The sequence below is a fragment of the Palaemon carinicauda genome, chromosome 8 (genome assembly GCF_036898095.1).
Source record: "Palaemon carinicauda isolate YSFRI2023 chromosome 8, ASM3689809v2, whole genome shotgun sequence".
Taxonomy (NCBI): Eukaryota; Metazoa; Arthropoda; class Malacostraca; order Decapoda; family Palaemonidae; genus Palaemon; species Palaemon carinicauda.
The window spans coordinates 593,453-612,491 of NC_090732.1; the positions used below are offsets into that span (position 1 = coordinate 593,453).

General features: G+C 44.5%; 1 protein-coding gene across 1 annotated transcript in view; it reads left to right on the forward strand.

The window, feature by feature from the left end:
* The first annotated feature begins 2,726 nt into the window (after positions 1 to 2,726).
* The window catches only part of Drep4 (DNA fragmentation factor-related protein 4), a 118,329-nt gene continuing 102,016 nt past the window's right edge, over positions 2,727 to 19,039 (forward strand). Inside the window, exon 1 of the mRNA XM_068378393.1 lies at positions 2,727 to 2,940. Within this exon, the coding sequence (XP_068234494.1) occupies positions 2,830 to 2,940 (111 nt within the window). The 5' untranslated portion in view covers positions 2,727 to 2,829. The remainder of the gene's footprint in view (positions 2,941 to 19,039) is intronic.

Sequence of the window (19,039 nt, forward strand, 5' to 3'; positions counted from 1 at the left end):
GGTTAGAGTTAAGAGAATTATAGAAATGCGTCGAGAATGGGGTACAATATCATATAGAAAAAAGGCACGAGGGTAAGTCAATGAAGAGGACATCCTATTAGAAGATAAAAAAAATGGATAAATCTAAACTACTGTATACTTGGTTGACTATGTGGAAAAGTGATAGAACAAACGGACTTTATTACTCATGATAAATTACAAATTCCATAGAATAGAATAACGAGAAATGGAATATGTTCATTAATGGCTTAATCGTTGCATTAAAAAGTCCACAACCAAACTAGTTTTGAATTGATTATCTAATTAAAGTAGTTGAGTTAAAAATTAGGGATTGGAACAGTCAAAATGGAGCAGCCAGTTATGAAATAGAATAACTAATTTTCACTTAATTTGGTTCCTTATTACAGTCACACGAGAGAGAGAGAAAAAGAGTATATAACAGAAAATACTTTACTTTCATCAAATAGATTAAGAAAGGATATTAAAAATATAAAAGATACAATAAAAAACATATGGTAAAATAAAAAAAAAACCAGGGTAGAAGAGACTCTTTAGCTATGGTAAGAAGCTCTTATAGGAGAAGGACATTCCAAAATCAAACTAGGGTAGAAGAGACTCTCTAGTTATGGTAAGCATCTCCTCTAGGAGAAGGACATTCAAAAATCAAACCAGGGTAGAAGAGACTCTTTTAGCTATGGTAAGCAGCTCTTTTAGGAGGACACTCCAAAATCAAACCGGGTAGAAGAGACTCTTTTAGCTATGGTAAGCAGCTCTTCTAGGAGAAGGACATTCCAAAATCAAACCAGGGTAGAAGAGACTCCTTGGCTATGATAAGCAGCTCTTCTAGGAGAAGGACATTCCAAAATCAAACCAGGGTAGAAGAGACTCTTTAGCTATGGTAAGCAGCTCTTTTAGGAGGACACTCCAAAATCAAACCGGGTAGAAGAGACTCTTTTAGCTATGGTAAGCAGCTCTTCTAGGAGAAGGACATTCCAAAATCAAACCAGGGTAGAAGAGACTCTTTTAGCTATGGTAAGCAGCTCTTCTAGGAGAAGGACATTCCAAAATCAAACCAGGGTAGAAGAGACTCTTTGGCTATGGTAAGCAGCTCTTTTAGGAGGACACCCCAAAATCAAACCAGGTAGAAGAGACTCTTTTAGCTATGGTAAGCAGCTCTTCTAGGAGAAAGACATTCCAAAATCAAACCAGGGTAGAAGAGACTCTTTGGCTATGGTAAGCAGCTCTTTTAGGAGGACACCCCAAAATCAAACCGGGTAGAAGAGACTCTTTTAGCTATGGTAAGCAGCTCTTCTAGGAGAAGGACATTCCAAAATCAAACCAGGGTAGAAGAGACTCTTTGGCTATGGTAAGCAGCTCTTTTAGGAGGACACTCCAAAATCAAACCGGGTAGAAGAGACTCTTTTAGCTATGGTAAGCAGCTCTTCTAGGAGAAGGACATTCCAAAATCAAACCAGGGTAGAAGAGACTCCTTGGCTATGATAAGCAGCTCTTCTAGGAGAAGGACATTCCAAAATCAAACCAGGGTAGAAGAGACTCTTTAGCTATGGTAAGCAGCTCTTTTAGGAGGACACTCCAAAATCAAACCGGGTAGAAGAGACTCTTTTAGCTATGGTAAGCAGCTCTTTTAGGAGGACACCCCAAAATCAAACCGGGTAGAAGAGACTCTTTTAGCTATGGTAAGCAGCTCTTCTAGGAGAAGGACATTCCAAAATCAAACCAGGGTAGAAGAGACTCTTTGGCTATGGTAAGCAGCTCTTTTAGGAGGACACCCCAAAATCAAACCGGGTAGAAGAGACTCTTTTAGCTATGGTAAGCAGCTCTTCTAGGAGAAGGACATTCCAAAATCAAACCAGGGTAGAAGAGACTCTTTGGCTATGGTAAGCAGCTCTTTTAGGAGGACACCCCAAAATCAAACCGGGTAGAAGAGACTCTTTTAGCTATGGTAAGCAGCTCTTCTAGGAGAAGGACATTCCAAAATCAAACCAGGGTAGAAGAGGCTCTTTGGCTATGATAAGCAGCTCTTCTAGGAGAAGGACATTCCAAAATCAAACCAGGGTAGAAGAGACTCTTTAGCTACGGTAAGCAGCTCTTTTAGGAGGACACTCCAAAATCAAACCGGGTAGAAGAGACTCCTTTAGCTATGATAAGCTGCTCTTCTAGGAGAAGGACATTCTAAAATTAAATTAGGTTAGAAGAGACTCTTTAGCTATGATAAGCTGCTCTTCTAGGAGAAAGACATTCCAAAATTAAACCAGGGTAGAAGAGACTCTTTAGCTATGGTAAGTAACTCTTCTTGGAGAAGGGCACTCCAAAATCAAACCATTGTTCTCTAATATTGGGTAGTGCCATAATCTCTGTATCATGCTCTTCCACTGTCTTGGGTTAGAGTTCTCTTGCTTGAGGGTACACTCGGGCACACTATTCTCTCTTATCTCTCTTCCTCTTGTTTTGTTTGAAGTTTTTATAGTTTATTTAAGAAATATATATTTTAATGTTACTGTTCTTAAGATATTTTGTTCCCTTGTTTCCTTTCCTTACTGGGCTATTTTCCCTGTTGGAGCCCCTTGGGCTTATAGCATCCTGCTTTTCCAACTAGGGTTGTAGCTTAGCAAGTAATAATAATAATAATAATAATACAGAACATAATGAAATTCCGCAGGGAAAGAGGAGCAGTTTTAAATCACTACTACTGTACTACTACTACTTCGGATATTTCAAAATACGTTTACGATAATACGCTGTGCTGTACCGTGTACTAGTCATGTACTGCAATGTACAACCCTGCGTGAAGTAACAGCTTTGCAAGCAATGTCTCGTAGAAATTTCATTGCAATTGGCCCTAATAACCGAAAAATTGGAATAGTGACGTCCTCATACAAAGGATTTGTTCGGAAATGCCGGAAGAAGTTCGACGTGAAGGTAGGGGCGGTGTTACCCAGCAGTCCTAGGGTAGGCTAACTGTAGAACTTCCAGTCTTCCAGTCTTTGTTTTAAGCTATTTCACCAGTCTTATTTTAGTTGATTAATTGGTAAATTTATGTAATAGATAATGGTTTTAGGACCAATAGACATTAAGTCCACACTTTCTCCATTCCCGAGTAAACATTAAATGTTTGGGGTGTATGTATGATAGCAGCTACCTGGGTAAATTTTTAGTTTCAGCCAAATTTGGAAAAATGCAATAAAAATATATTTGTTGCATCAGAAATAGTGTGGTTTCAATGAATTTAACGTTTATTTTGACTGCAAACCAACCGATTTAGAGATTTACTATGTATACCCTAGTTCATCCCACCAATTATGGGGGACACCCTTTGGGAACCGGGGTTTTGGGTGGGGGAGGGGGGGGAGGGTGTTGGGGCATTGAATGATATTTGCAATAAATGAATAATTAATGTTCCAGCACCCCTCCCCCATACCCCTAACTAGGCCTACCGGGGGGAGGGGGGTAAGGCCCCCCAGCGACCCCCCCTTAAAGCCACAGTAATTTTCAGGGCACCACAGAACCTAACAAACCCACCTAACCTAACCTAGGGGCCCTGTACCCCTACCGGGGGGGGGGGGGGCTTCGCCCCCCTGCGACCCCCCCTTAAGGCCACAGTAATTTTCAGGGCACCACAGAACCTAACAAACCCACCTAACCTAACCTAGGGGCCCTGTACCCCTACCGGGGGGGGGCTTTGCCCCCCCTGCGACCCCCCCCCTTTAACCAGGGGTAAATTTGAATATATATATTTTCTTAAATCACTTCTTACCTTAAACGGAAGATGACGATGAAGATGTGGAAGGTTGTGGTTGACCCTCTTCTGAATCATCAAGTACTGGAATACAGTACGTTCAGATTTGGTACAATACCACACATGTCTATCCTCACGAAAATGTAAAGGCGAATCACATTTACCACACTGGACACTTAAAGGTAATACGGAATGCTCCCTTAGAAAACGATTCACTACTTCAGGAGTTCCATTATAATTCCCATGAAATCGGCCGATCACATCAAAATAGGAATAACGACATATTTCACACAACCGTACCGGAGGATCCATGACAGTTAAATGACGTGTGATGAAAATATAGAAACCGGAACTTTTGAAAACCGAAAACAAACGACAATCACGGGTTTCTCCCATAATGAAATAGGGAAAAAAACAAAATAGTATCGTTTACAATGTTATATTGCACGAAAAACAGATCCTTGAAACAAGACTGAGAGACCAATGAATCGTCCAATAATAACCCTTGAAAAGAACCCAGTAGTATTTTGATTGGAGGAGCGACATTAGTGGGAGGAGCAAATGCGCATTCAAGTAAATATTGTCACATTACGCAATGGGGCGGAGCCAAGTAAGATGAAAACAGACATACAAACGAACAAGAGCTACCTTGCGTGCCCATGGAAAGATATACACTAAACTTAGAAAAAGTCAAGACCTTCAATTCCTGAAATATTTTTTTTCTCTGTAAGTATGCATTAGCGACAATAATGTATTGAGAAGAAGTGTTTTGTTATCACGTGCTTTACTAGGAAAATATATTAATATAATACATTTCCCAATTTGGTTGAATCCAAAACTTTACCGCTACCTGTATGTATGATGTCGGCTGACTAAGAATACGGCAGCTTAAGGGGGTCGCAGAGGGCCGTTAGCCCTCAGGAGCTTTTGTATACCAGCGGCCATTTACTCCAGCGTGCATTAAAAATGTTCACCAACTAACCTAAACTTCCCTCCCGCCTAACCTAACCTAAAAGCCGTGTTCTTGGTTTTATTGTAGTGTATTACAGGGCAATGTAACCTAGTAAAACAACTACTTTTTCTTATAGAAAAAATTACGCTCTCTTTGAAAATGAACTCGTTCCCGTCGCTAATGAATAGTTTCAGAAATATATATACATCTATATCCTACGATAATGGGGGACCCCCAGTGGGAACTCGGGGTTTTGGGTGGGGAAAACATACTGGGGAAACGATATATAATCGTAAAACAAGCCTTTTCTTCTCTATACATTACCTTCTTGAATGTATTATTATCGGAGGAAAATACAAAACAGTATAACTGGATAAACTTTGGAGGCGCCGTTGCAAAGATTATTTCATGAAAAAATACAGTAACCAGTGCTGCCAACGTCTGATGTAGATCAAATATTATCATTCCATTCTAACATTATCACCCGTACGTACGTTCGTTCGTGCACCTTCATTTCATCCGTAATAACAGAATCCAATTCGGCAACTTAAAGTTAGTCAAATTGGTTGATCTGTATGTTTGCGGTTGAAATGAAGGTCAAATTCGGTTAAATCTCGTTATTTACTATAGGAAAACATATATTTTCTGTTCGAAATCACACCCTGTAATACAATACAAATTTACCGTGTTTTTACCTACTTATATAGCGGGGGAGGGTTGCTAAAGCCCCCCTGCAACCCCCTTTTACACTGCCATATTCTTAGACAGCCGTCATCATACACACAGGTGGCCGCTATCATATATTCACCCCGCCCCCTCGTTAGGTAGGTTGGTAATGATATGGCTTGTAGGTTATTTTAGGGAAGAGGAAGTTTAAGTTAGTTGGTGTCTATTTTTTTATGCACGCATGAGGAAATGCCCGCTGATATACAAAGGCTCCGAATTTTCTTTTGATATACGTGGCCTGTATATTGAAATAAATATAAATACCTTAAAAGATATAAAAAGTTTATGAAAAAAGAAATAGATATATTTGGTGAGATTTTAATGTTCATGCATCCTAACCCAACTAAAATGATGTCTGGTTCATGTTAACCATAGTGAAATGAACACCTTTTGGAAAAATTGCAGAATGGTACAATAATTGGTACAAAGAAAATGAGATATGGACATGGTGTATTTTGTGGTGTTTCGAACGTTTTCGATGACGATAACCGTCAGAAACCCATAGTTTTTTTTTATACTATAGGTTTTGAGTTAGGTGGGGTCGAGTTGTAGCTTTCGTTCCAGCATCTGTTAGAATGTTAGTCTTGTCTTTTATTTTTCAATATCTGTTTTGATTTATCATTTTTACCTAAAATGTACTGTGAAAAGCAGACAAATTCCCATTATGAAATTTGTTTTCAAAGCGTGTACTTTTATAAGCCACCATACACATTTGCAATTAGATTCTGTTTGAAAAAGTAACCCACGGTAAAAGCACAACCATTCAGAATATTTCTGAACTGTCCGAAGGAGCTTCTCGTGGCAGGTGTATAAATGAAAACGGGAAGAGCAAAATGGGAGTTTTTCAATATTAATCTTACCCGATAATCATGTAGCTGTCAACTCCGTTGCCCGACAGAATTCTACGGAAGGGATACGCCAGCGATCGCTATACAAGAGGGGGGTGTACTCACCAGCGCCACCTGTGGCCAGGTACTGCAGTACTTCTTGTTGACACCACCTCAATTTTTCCTCTGTCGTGCTTCCGGCAAGACCTACATGGATACGCTTATAATTTTGGAGTCTTTGTTCACGGTTTTGGTGAAGTATTGCTCTGAGATTTCAGCTTTCGCTATACAGGAAGCTTTTCCCTTAGCTTAGATAGCTTTTGGATTAATTTTGATTTATGGTTTAACGATCTTTATCTTTAATTTGGAATCCCCCTTGACTGTTCTCTGATTCAAGATGTCCGACCATTCTCAAGCTCCTCCCCAAAGACGATGTAGGACTTGTATTAGGCGGCTTCCGAAGGCCTCGGTTGATCCTCACACCGTTTGTTCCGACTGTAGGGGAAAATCCTGTCAGTTGGAAGATCGATGTGAGGAATGTGCCGGACTTTCGGAACTTGATTTTATTCGATTCCTTAAGTATACCACTAAGTTAGAGAGAGAGAGAGTTAGGAGGAGTTCGGCTCGCTCTTTACTTTATTCCTCCCCCCATGATCCTCAACCTTTTCCTCACCCTGTAGTGGCTACCCCCGAACCTACTATTAGTGCTCAGCCTGATATGTCAGATGTTTTACGTGCTATTCAGGCTTTAGGTGATAAAGTGGAGTCGGTAGTGAGTGACCACAAGTTCCTTTTGGCAGACGTCAAGGAACTTAAAGTGAAAAGTGCAGTGGGAAGTGGTAGTGCCAGTGCTGTGCCTAGTGCTAGTGTCAGTGTCAGTGTTGCGCGTGAGGATACTTCTGTGCGTGCCAGTCGTCCTCCCAGTCCGGGACCTCTTGCAAGCTCCCAAGCCCAGGGGAGAAGCAATGTCGAAGGGCAAAAGGGTTCGGCAGGCCTTGATCGGCGCACAGTAGTATCCTCAGTGGTTGCGGGCGTATCTTATAGAGATCGTCACTTCCACTCTCAGACGATTGAGCCCTTTAGATCCTCGTCTGCAGAAGATTTTTCGGGGAGAAAACGCTGGACTCAGGCCTCAAGACCTCTTAAGCGTAAAGTCCAGACCGCGCGAGTCCAACAGCCAGGGTGTAGCCATTGGGCTAGCTCGGACTCGCCGCAGTCATCAGGTGACTGCACGCCTCCTAAGAGAGGCAAGGTGCTGCCTCAACAGACCTCAACTTCTGTTAAAGCTATGCCTCAACAGACCTCAACTTCTGTTGATCCTAAGATGGCTTTGCTGCAGACTATGCAGTCGCAGCTTGCGGTGTTGATGCGGGAGTTTCAGGCAGAGAAGGTTAATACACCTCCTCCTCAGCGCAGTACAATCTGCCAGACGTATGAGGTTGAGGTTCCTCAAGCTACCTCCATGCGTGAGCTGCCGCGTTGGGAGTTGCCAGATACCAGCGCTGTGCAGCAACCTCCACTTTCTTTGAGGCAGGAGCCTCTTACCACGCAGCAACCTCCTCAACAATGGGGACAGGAACCTTATGCTTTACAACCTCCTCTACCCTTGAGGCAGGAGTATCTTGCATTACCTCCATCCTCGAGGCAGCAACCTCTTGAGGTACGACAACCTCTACCATCCTTGAGGCAGCTACCTCAACTCTCGCAGCAGCCACCTCCACTTTCCTCGAGGCGAGAACCTCAACTCTCGAGGCAAGCACCTCAAGAACCTCAACTCGTGAGACAAGAGCCTCTCTCTGCGCAGCCACCTCAACCCTTGAAGCAAGCGCAACTCTTGAGGCAGGAACCTCATGCTATGAGTCAGCCACCTCAACGCATGCATCTGCCACTTTCTCCTCAGCTTGAGCCTCTTCCCATTCAACTTGAACCGCAGTCTATGCAGCATGAGCCTCATGCTTTACTACAGTCGCCTCTCACCACGCTTGCTCCTCAGACCTCCGCAGAACCTCCTTCATCCCAGCCTCAGGACTTTGTCATTACCAGCCCTCATCCTCTTCAACAGAGACTTGAGGATGAATCCGCAAGTGCGCATGCACCCGCTCTTCAGGATTCAGCCATTCAGCAGACCGCTTTAACTTTACCTCTCGCTTCTCAACCCTCAGGTGATGAGGTTTCTGAGGATGAAGCTGCTCACCTGGATGATCCTTCATCTGACGTGGAGGAACCCAAGTCATTGCCACCCTCCATCGACTTTCGCAAGGTTCTGGCTCTGTTCAGAGAACTTTACCCGGATCACTTTGTGTCTGCTACCCCTCGCTCTCCTCCATCCGAGTTCTCTCTAGGCATGCAACCTGTTAAGTCTGCCTACACTAAGCTTGTCTTCGCTAGATCTTCAAAGAGAGCTTTGAGAATGTTAGGGGATTGGTTGCAGTCCAAGCAGCAACTGGGAAAGACGTCTTTTATGTTTCCACCTCCTAAACTGACGTCTAAGGCGGGCGTCTGGTATGCCACAGGAGAGGAACCAGGCTTGGGGGTCCCTGCCTCTGCCCAGGCTGACTTCTCAAGTTTGGTTGACTCTCCACGAAGGTCAGCTATGAGACGCTCTTAGGTCTGCTGGACCTTTTCTGACCTGGACCACTTCTTGAAGGGAGTCTTTCGCGCCTTTGAAATTTTTAATTTTCTCGATTGGTGCCTGGGGGCCTTGAGCAAGAAGACTGCCCCATCTGACAAAGACTCGGCCATGTTGGTCATGTCCTGTATGGACAAAGCAATTCGCGATGGTTCCGGCGAACTTGCCTCTACGTTTGTATCGGGAGTCCTCAAGAAAAGGGAACAGCTTTGCTCCTTCCTTTCCACTGGTATCACCTCTTGCCAAAGGTCGCAGTTACTTTTTGCTCCTCTTTCTAAGTTCCTGTTTCCTGAGGATCTTATCAAGGAATTGTCTGCGGCTCTCATTCAGAAGGACACGCATGATCTTGTGGCCTCTTCAGCACGGAAGGCTAAGATTGCTCCTTCAGTTCCTAGAACTTACCGCACCCCAGTGGCTGATACTCCTGCTACTAGATTTATTCCGCCCTTTCGTGGCAGAGCCCCCAGCCGAGGAGGTACCCGTCCAGACGGTCACAGGGGCAGGTCCAAGAAAGGTATCAAGTCTTCGAAAGCAAACACTGACTCTCCTCCTCTCCAGACAGCTGTAGGAGCCAGACTCAAGATCTTCTGGCAAGCTTGGGAAAGAAGAGGTGCAGACGCCCAGTCTGTCAAGTGGCTAAGGGAGGGTTACAAGATGCCATTCTGCCGCAATCCCTCTCTGACCACTTCTCCCATCAACCTCTCTCCCAACTACAAGGAAAAGGACAAGAGGCTAGCGTTACATCAAGAGGTGTCGCTTCTGTTACAGAAGGAGGCAGTGGTGATAGTCCGGGATCATCAATCCCCGGGCTTCTACAACCGTCTCTTTCTGGTGGCCAAGAAGACAGGAGGTTGGAGACCGGTGCTGGACGTCAGTGCGCTCAATGCTTATGTCACCAAGCAGACGTTCACTATGGAGACGACGAAGTCGGTCCTAGCAGCGGTCAGGCAGGAGGACTGGATGGTCTCGTTGGATCTGAAAGACGCTTACTTTCACGTCCCCATTCATCCAGACTCCCAACCTTTTCTGAGATTCGTTTTTGGAAAGGTTGTGTACCAATTCCAAGCCCTGTGTTTTGGCCTAAGCACGGCACCTATGGTGTTCACGCGACTGATGAGGAATCTTGCGAAATTCCTCCACTTGGCGGACATCAGAGCCTCCCTTTATTTAGACGACTGGCTGTTAAGAGCCCCCACAAGTCGTCGCTGTCTGGAGAGTCTCAATTGGACTTTGGACTTGACCAAGGAACTGGGTCTTTTGGTCAACTTAGAAAAGTCCCAGCTTATTCCTTCCCAAACCATCGTTTACCTGGGAATGGAGATTCGGAGTCAAGCTTTTCGGGCTTTTCCGTCGGCCCCAAGAATCAACCAAGCCCTAGAGTGCATTCTGAGCATGCTGAAGAGGAACAGATGCTCGGTGAGACAGTGGATGAGTCTAACAGGGACCCTGTCATCGTTAGCCCTGTTCACCGAGTTAGGGAGACTCCACCTCCGCCCCCTTCAATTCCATCTAGCAGCTCACTGGGACAAGGATTTGACGCTCGAAGCGGTCTCTATTCCTGTTACCAAAGAGATGAAGACTACTCTCATGTGGTGGAAGAGCAACATCCTTCTCAAGGAGGGTCTCTCGTTAGCTGTTCAGACCCCCAATCTTCATCTCTATTCGGACGCATCAGACTCGGGCTGGGGCGCGACCTTGGACGGACAGGAATGCTCGGGGACATGGAACAAGGAACAGGAAACGCTTCACATCAATTGCAAGGAGTTGTTGGCAGTACATCTGGCCTTAATGAACTTCAAGTCCCTCCTGCTAAACAAGGTGGTGGAGGTGAACTCCGACAACACCACAGCCTTGGCATACATCTCCAAGCAGGGAGGGACTCATTCGAAGAAGCTATACGAGATCGCAAGGGACCTCCTCATTTGGTCAAGAAGTCTAAACCTCAAGCTGGTAACGAGATTCATTCAGGGCAATATGAATGTCTCGGCAGATCGCCTCAGCAGGAAGGGTCAGGTCATCCCCACAGAATGGACCCTTCACAAGGACGTGTGCAACAGACTTTGGACCTTGTGGGGTCAGCCAACGATAGATCTGTTCGCCACCTCCATGACCAAGAGGCTCCCATTGTACTGTTCCCCAATTCCAGACCCAGCAGCAGTTCACGTGGATGCTTTTCTGCTGGATTGGTCCCATCTCGATCTTTATGCATTCCCGCCGTTCAAGATCATCAACAGAGTTATCCAGAAGTTCATCTCCCACGAAGGGACACGGCTGACGTTGGTTGCTCCCCTTTGGCCTGCAAGAGAATGGTTCACAGAGGTACTGCAATGGCTGGTCGACGTTCCCAGGACTCTCCCTCTAAGAGTGGACCTTCTACGTCAACCTCACGTAAAGAAGGTACACCCAAGCCTCCACGCTCTTCGTCTGACTGCCTTCAGACTATCGAAAGACTCTCTAGAGCTAGAGGCTTTTCGAAGGAGGCAGCCAGAGCGATTGCCAGAGCAAGGAGGATTTCCACTCGTAGAGTCTATCAATCCAAGTGGGAAGTCTTCCGAAGCTGGTGCAGAGCCAATGCAGTTTCCTCTACCAATACCTCTGTAACCCAAGTTGCTGACTTCCTGTTACATCTTAGGAATGTTAGATCTCTTTCGGCTCCTACGATCAAAGGGTACAGAAGTATGTTGGCATCAGTTTTCCGCCACAGAGGCTTGGATCTTTCTTCCAACAAGGATCTACAGGACATCCTTAAGTCTTTCGAGACCTCTAAAGAACGTCGCTTGTCCACTCCAGGCTGGAATCTAGACGTAGTCTTAAGGTTCCTGATGTCTCCTAGATTTGAACCTCTCCAGTCAGCCTCTTTCAAAGACCTTACTCTCAAAACTCTTTTCCTCGTCTGCCTTGCAACAGCCAAAAGAGTTAGTGAGGTTCACGCCTTCAGCAGGAACATAGGATTCACATCCGAAACAGCAACATGTTCCTTACAGCTCGGGTTTTTGGCAAAAAATGAACTGCCTTCACGTCCTTGGCCTAGATCGTTCGAAATTCCTAGCCTCTCCAACATGGTGGGTAACGAGCTAGAGAGAGTTCTTTGCCCTGTCAGAGCTCTAAAGTATTATCTTAAAAGGTCAAAACCTATACGAGGACAATCAGAAGCCTTATGGTGTGCCATCAAGAAACCTTCGATGCCTATGTCCAAAAACGCAGTTTCGTATTACATAAGGCTTCTGATTAGAGAAGCTCATTCTCACATGAAGGATGAAGACCTTGCTTTGCTGAAGGTAAGGACCCACGAAGTGAGAGCTGTAGCTACTTCGATGGCCTTCAAACAGAACCGTTCTCTGCAGAGTATTATGGATGCAACCTATTGGAGGAGCAAGTCAGTGTTTGCATCATTTTATCTCAAAGATGTCCAGTCTCTTTACGAGAACTGCTACACCCTGGGACCATTCGTAGCAGCGAGTGCAGTAGTAGGTGAGGGCTCAGCCACTACATTCCCTTAATCCCATAACCTTTTTTAACCTTTCTCTTGAATGCTTTTATTGTTGTTTTTGGGTTGTTACGGTAGGCTAAGAAGCCTTCCGCATCCTAGTTGATTTGGCGGGTGGTCAATTCGTTCTTGAGAAGCGCCTAGGTTAGAGGTTGTGTAGAGGTCCTTTAGTATGGGTTGCAGCCCTTGATACTTCAGCACCTTAGAGTTGTTCAGCCTCCTAAGAGGAACGCTGCGCTCAGTAAGGAAGACGAACTTATTAAAGGCAGAGTAATGGTTCAAGTCGACTTCCTTACCAGGTACTTATAATTTCATTGTTATTTTGAATAACTGATAATATGAAATACGGGATACTTAGCTTCTTGATATACATGTAGCCTACACTGGTTTTCACCCACCTCCCTGGGTGTGAATCAGCTACATGATTATCGGGTAAGATTAATATTGAAAAATGTTATTTTCATTAGTAAAATAAATTTTTGAATATACTTACCCGATAATCATGATTTAATTGACCCACCCTTCCTCCCCATAGAGAACCAGTGGACCGAGGAAAAATTGAGGTGGTGTCAACAAGAAGTACTGCAGTACCTGGCCACAGGTGGCGCTGGTGAGTACACCCCCCTCTTGTATAGCGATCGCTGGCGTATCCCTTCCGTAGAATTCTGTCGGGCAACGGAGTTGACAGCTACATGATTATCGGGTAAGTATATTCAAAAATTTATTTTACTAATGAAAATAACATTTTTAATGAAAATCTGTAACTCTGTAACTACTTTATTAGTGGTCCCTGGCATTAGAATATGTTCTTCAAAATAGTATTTAAAGATATCTATTCAATTATGTCATTTGCGATTCAGTTTATTTGTTGCTTTGTTGGGAAAGAACTTGCTTTTTAAGTTGTGCCAAATATACAGCCATTTCCTGTTTTTAGGAAATAAGAGATGTTGATTTATGTATTTATAAATGTTGTTATTCTTTTTGTTACAGTTAAATGTCAGAAAGTCCTACTTTTCATATTATAAGAATGAGAGAAACACAAAATTGTACAACTGGGAAACCATATTTCAGAAGGAAAGCCAACACAGTAATATGACTATATGCTAGTTTAGGACTTCTCTGTCGACCTTGACGACAAGACGTATCATTACTCGCTGTAGAACCTGGAGTTTTCTCAACATATTTGGTGAAGTACTTCATTTTGGTTTGAGCTTTCGCAGTGCAGGTGTTTTATCTTCAACTTAAATCTTGAACTCGTTTTTGGATAGATTTAATTTTTGATGACTTTGGATTGTTTTTTGGACTTTCTTTGACTTTTAAATGGCCGACCCTTCCCTAAGTACGGAAGTGTGTTTATAGGCTTTTAGCAATTATCTTATCAAGTTATAAATTAATTATAGATTTTCCTCTATATATTTTATATCTCATCCGCCTTTATTAGGCCTCTTCGATTAGCTTTCCATTTATAATAAACATCAAGATAAATTTTAATGATTTGTTTATATGCGACCTTTCCTGAGAGTAGGCGGTCCTAACTTGGAAACCGAAGTTAAACAACGTTGAGCCCTTTCAATCGTAAATAACTTTTACAGAGCAAATGATTTAAAACTTATTAAATGAATATTTTTTAGTAGATATTTTATGAAAGATTTTCTTTGAATAGTCTTCGTACTGTTTCAAAGATGAACTAACGTTTAGTTTATTTATGTTACGCAGTTTGCGCTCTATCGTTACGATAGAGAGAGAGAGTATCACGGTTTCACTTTGCAGAAAGAGTAAATCGATTCTGACGTTTTGTTCATTCTTCTTTCAAAGCTTAAATGTTTTAAATTCTATTTTAAAGGAACTTTTTAATTGAAAAACCTTTCAGTTTTTTCCTTTGGTCAAATAACCTGTTTATTGATGAAACGTAAGTGGGCTCTTCTCTTCGGTGCGAAATCAAGAGAGAGAGAGAGAGAGAGATAGAGACGGAGAGAGAGAGAGGAGAGAGAACGTTCCGATCTTTATTCTCGTCCCAAGCGAGTAACGTTGTTCTCGAGTTACTCTCGTCCCTAGTCTCTGTACGGGGAGAAAGGATAAAACGTTTTTAGTTTTTATTCTCGTCCCAAGGCACTGTACGGTGAGAGATTGAAAACGTAGTTTTGAATGAACTAGTGTTTAGTCTCTTTCCCAGCCACTGATCTTTTTATCTTAAAATATGTTTACTGTTTTTTGCTTGTATTAATGTGCTTACATTATACGACTGATTTCGCAATTATAACCTTTTGATGAGGGTAGAATTGCGTGCTTTAGGTAGAAATCAGTTTTATTCATACCTAATGTGAATTGTTTAAAAATTCGATTTCAGTGAAATAAGTGCGAAATAGAAAATCGTAGTGATAAAGTGATATTGCGCAAAGTGTTATCAGTGTTGCGACCGAGGGTTCGTCTGTTCGTGCCTGTCGTTCGCCTAGTCCGGGACCTCTTGCAAGCTCCCAAGCCCCAGGGAGAAGTAATGTCGTACGACTTATGGGTTCGAGAGGCCTTGATCAGCGAACAGACGTTCCCTCTATGGTATCAGGCGTATCTCACCAAGATCGCCCCTACCATAAGGCGAGAGAGACGATTTTCTCCTCGTCATCCGAAGGCTTTTCGCATAAGAAACCGTGGAACAAGGTTTCAAGGCCCTTTAAGCGAAAGTCAGTCCTTTCAGGACAGGTCCAGCGTCCTGGTTTTAACTATTAGGATTGCTCTGACCCTATGCAGTCATCGGAAGACTGCTCGCCGCCTAAACAAAAGCGTAACACAGGCTCCGAGAGTCTTTTTGTAGGCAAGGTTTTGCAGTCACAGACGTTACCCTCGTCTCTTACCGCAACCATTCCCGTTGATCCTAAATGGGTTGTACGGCAAGACATGCAGAATAAGCTTGCCTCTCTTATGGAAGACTATTCTGCCGATAAGGTTCACGTTGATCCTAGCCGTTTATCTCATCGAGATCCTGGCCTTCAGCTGCCCAAACGAACCTTTGTGCGTCCTGTTGACGTTGGCGTAGCTAAGTCACGTCAGTCACGATATGTAGAGCCTCACTCGATGCGGTCACGTGTTGATTTTCAGCCGCATTTGGACGTTAGGCCGCTTCCTAATGCTCCTGTTGACGTTCAGGACGTTCGCCAACCAGCGGAGTTGACTTGTTTTGACGCTGAGCGTCAACTACCGCAGTCTAGAGTTGTTTTGACTGCTCAGACTAGGCAGTCAAAGCAGTCTCGAGTGGACGCCGAGCGTCCTCCCGCACCTGTTGTTGTTGACAGTTCACAGACTGTTAAGCAGTTACATGACGTTGCGTCCTGGTCCGCTACTAATGCACCAGTGCGTGTGGACTCTGCTTGTAAAGCATTGCCACCACGGTAGGTCTCTCCCTTGCTTGAGACTCGGCTATTGTCGGACAAGGTTCCTTCAGATGAGGAAGTTGCTGTTCCCCCTCCTACTGATATTCCCTTGAGGACTCTGTCAGACGGAGAGGAGCCTAAAGCTGCTTAGCCCTCTATGGACTTTAAATAAATCATGCTGATTTTTAAGGATCTTTGTCCGGATCTTTTTGTAACTGCTGCTCCTCGTTCGCCTAAACGTCAGAGTTTACACTAGGCCTAGCTACTTCGAAGCCGTTGTTTTATAAGCTAGTGCTCTGTCGCTCTTCTAAGAGAGCTTTACGTTTGCTAGGCGACTGGTTTATCACCAGGAGGAGTTTGGGGGAGACAGCCTTTGCTTTCCCTACTTTTAAGCTGGCTTATAGAGCGAGAGTCTGATATGGCACGAGAGAAGTTCTCGGCTTGGGAGTTCCTGCCTCTGCCCAGATAGACTTCTCAAACCTCATAGACTCTCCCTGGCGCCTGGCCATGAGACGCTCCAAGATTTTATGGTCGACTTCAGAGCTATATTCGAGCGTTTGAAGTTTTGCTGTACAATTATGTCATGCATAAACAAGGCTTTCAGGGATGGCTCCAATGATCTGACAGCCACGTTCTCTGCAGGAACAAGTCCCTCAGGGATGGCTCCAATGATCTGGCAGCCATGTTCACTGCAGGAGTACGTAAGAGGCAAGTGCGCTCAATGTGTTCATTGTCAAGACAAACTTCACGATGAAGTCTACCAGGCTGTCTTGACAGCATTAATGGAAGGCGACTGGATGGTCTCTCTCGACCTTCAGGAGGCATACTTCCACATTCCTATACACCCGGATTCCCAACCGTTTCTGAGGTTTGTTTACAGGAATGTGGGGTTCCAGTTTCGAGCCCTGTGCTTTGGCCTCATTCCTGCTCCTCTCGTGTTTACGAGGCTCATGAGGAATGTGGCAAAATCCCTCCATCTATCGGGGATCCGAGCCTCCCTGTACTTGGACGACTGGCTTCTCAGAGCATCGTCCAGTCTTCGCTGTCTGCAGGATCTACATTGGACGTTGAGTCTGGCCAGGGAGTTAGGACTTTTGGTCAACCTAAAAGTCCCAACTGATCCCATCCCAGATTATTCTATATTTGGGGATGGAGATTCGCAGTCCAGTTTTTTTCGGGCTTTTCCGTCTGCCACCGAATAGAACAAGCCCTGCTCGAAGTCCAACTAATGCTGAAAAGAAAACGTTTGTTCAGTCAGGAGTTGGAACAGTCTTGTAGGGACTCTCTCATCCCTGGAGCAGTTTGTCTCACTAGGGAGACTACACCTTCTGCCTCTCCGGTTCCATCTAGCCTCTCACTGGAACTAGGACAAGACGTTAGAGACGGTATCATTCCCAGTCTCCGAACCAGTAAAGGCATGCCTGAAATGGTGGGACAGCAATATCAGTCTGAGAGAGGGACTATCCCTAGCAGTCAAGAACCCAAACCACGTGTTGTTCTCAGACGCGTCGGATTTGGGTTGGGGTGCGACCCTGGACGGTTGGGAATGTCGGGTCTGTGGACCTCAAGTCAGAAGAGCATGCACATCAACGGCAAGGAGCTATTAGCAGTCCACTTGGCCTTGATGATATTCGAAAGCTTCTTCGAAACTAAGTGGTAGAGGTCAACTCAGACAACACCACAACTTTGGCGTACATCTCCAAGCAAGGAGGCACACACTCCTTCACGCTGCTCGAGATCGCAAGGGACCTTCTCTTATGGTCAAGAAATCGAGGCATCTCCCTGTTGACGAGATTCATCCAGGGGGACTTGAACGTCTTGGCAGACTGTCTCAGTCGGAGGGGTCAGGTGATACCCACGGAATGGACCCTCCACAAGGACGTGGGCAAGAGTCTTTGGGCTACTTGGGGTCAACCCACCATAGACCTCTTTGCCTCCTCGTTGACCAAAAGGTTACCAATCTATTGCTCTCCAGTCCTAGATACAGAAGCAATCCACATAGACGCGTTTCTACTGGATTGGTCTCTTCTGGACTTATATGCATTCCCACCATTCAAGATAGTCAACAAGGTACTGCAGAAGTTCGCCTCTCACGAAGGGACAAGGTTGACGTTGGTTGCTACCCACTGGCCCGCGAGAGAGTGGTTCACCGAGGTACTTCAATGGCTGGTAGACTTTCCAAGAAGTCTTCCTCTAAGGGTAGATCTGTTACGTCAGCCCCACGTAAAGAATGTCCATCAAAGCCTCCCCGCTCTTCGTCTGACTTCCTTCAGACTATCGAAAGACTCTCAAGAGCTCGAGGCTTTTCGAAGGAGGCAGCCAGTGCGATTGCAAGAGCGAGGAGAGCTTCTTCCATTAGAGTATACCAGTCGAAGTGGGAAGTCTTTCGAGACTGGTGCAAGTCAGCATTTGTGTCCTCGTCCAGTACCTCTGTAGCCCAAATCGCAGATTTTCTTTTACATCTGAGAAAGGTTCGCTCCCTTTCAGCTCCCACGATTAAGGACTACAGGAGCATGTTGGCTTCGGTCTTTCGACATAGAGGCTTAGATCTTTCCAACAATAAAGATCTCCAAGATCTCCTTAAGTCTTTCGAGACCTCTAAGGAACGTCGTTTGGCAACTCCTGGATGGAACTTAGACGTGGTCATAAGGTTCCTCATGTCAGACAGGTTTGAGCCATTACATTCAGCCTCCCTGAAGGATCTCACCCTCAAGACACTTTTCCTAGTGTGCTTGGCTTCGGCTAAAAGGGTCAGTGAACTTCATGCCTTCAGTAAGAACATCGGTTTTTTCTACAGAAGAAGCCACTTGTTCACTTCAACTTGGTTTCCTGGCCAAAAAATGAACTGCCTTCTCGTCCTTGGCCTAAATCTTTTGATATTCCTTGCTTATCAGAGATCGTAGGCAACGAACTGGAAAGAGTATTATGTCCTGTTAGAGCTCTTAAGTTCTATTTAGCTCGTACTAAGTCATTACGAGGTAAATCTGAGGCATTATGGTGCTCAGTTAAGAAACCATCATTGCCTATGTCAAAGAATGCTTTGTCATATTTTATCAGATTTTTTAATACGAGAAGCTCATTCTCACTTGAATGAGAAAGACCGATGTTTGCTTAAGGTTAAGACGCACGAAGTTAGAGCTATAGCAACCTCCGTGGCCTTCAAGCAAAATAAATCTCTGCAAAGTATTATGGACGCGACTTTTTGGAGAAGCAAGTCAGTGTTCGCGTCATTTTACTTAAAAGATGTCCAGACTCTTTACGAGGACTGCTACACACTGGGTCCATTCGTAGCAGCG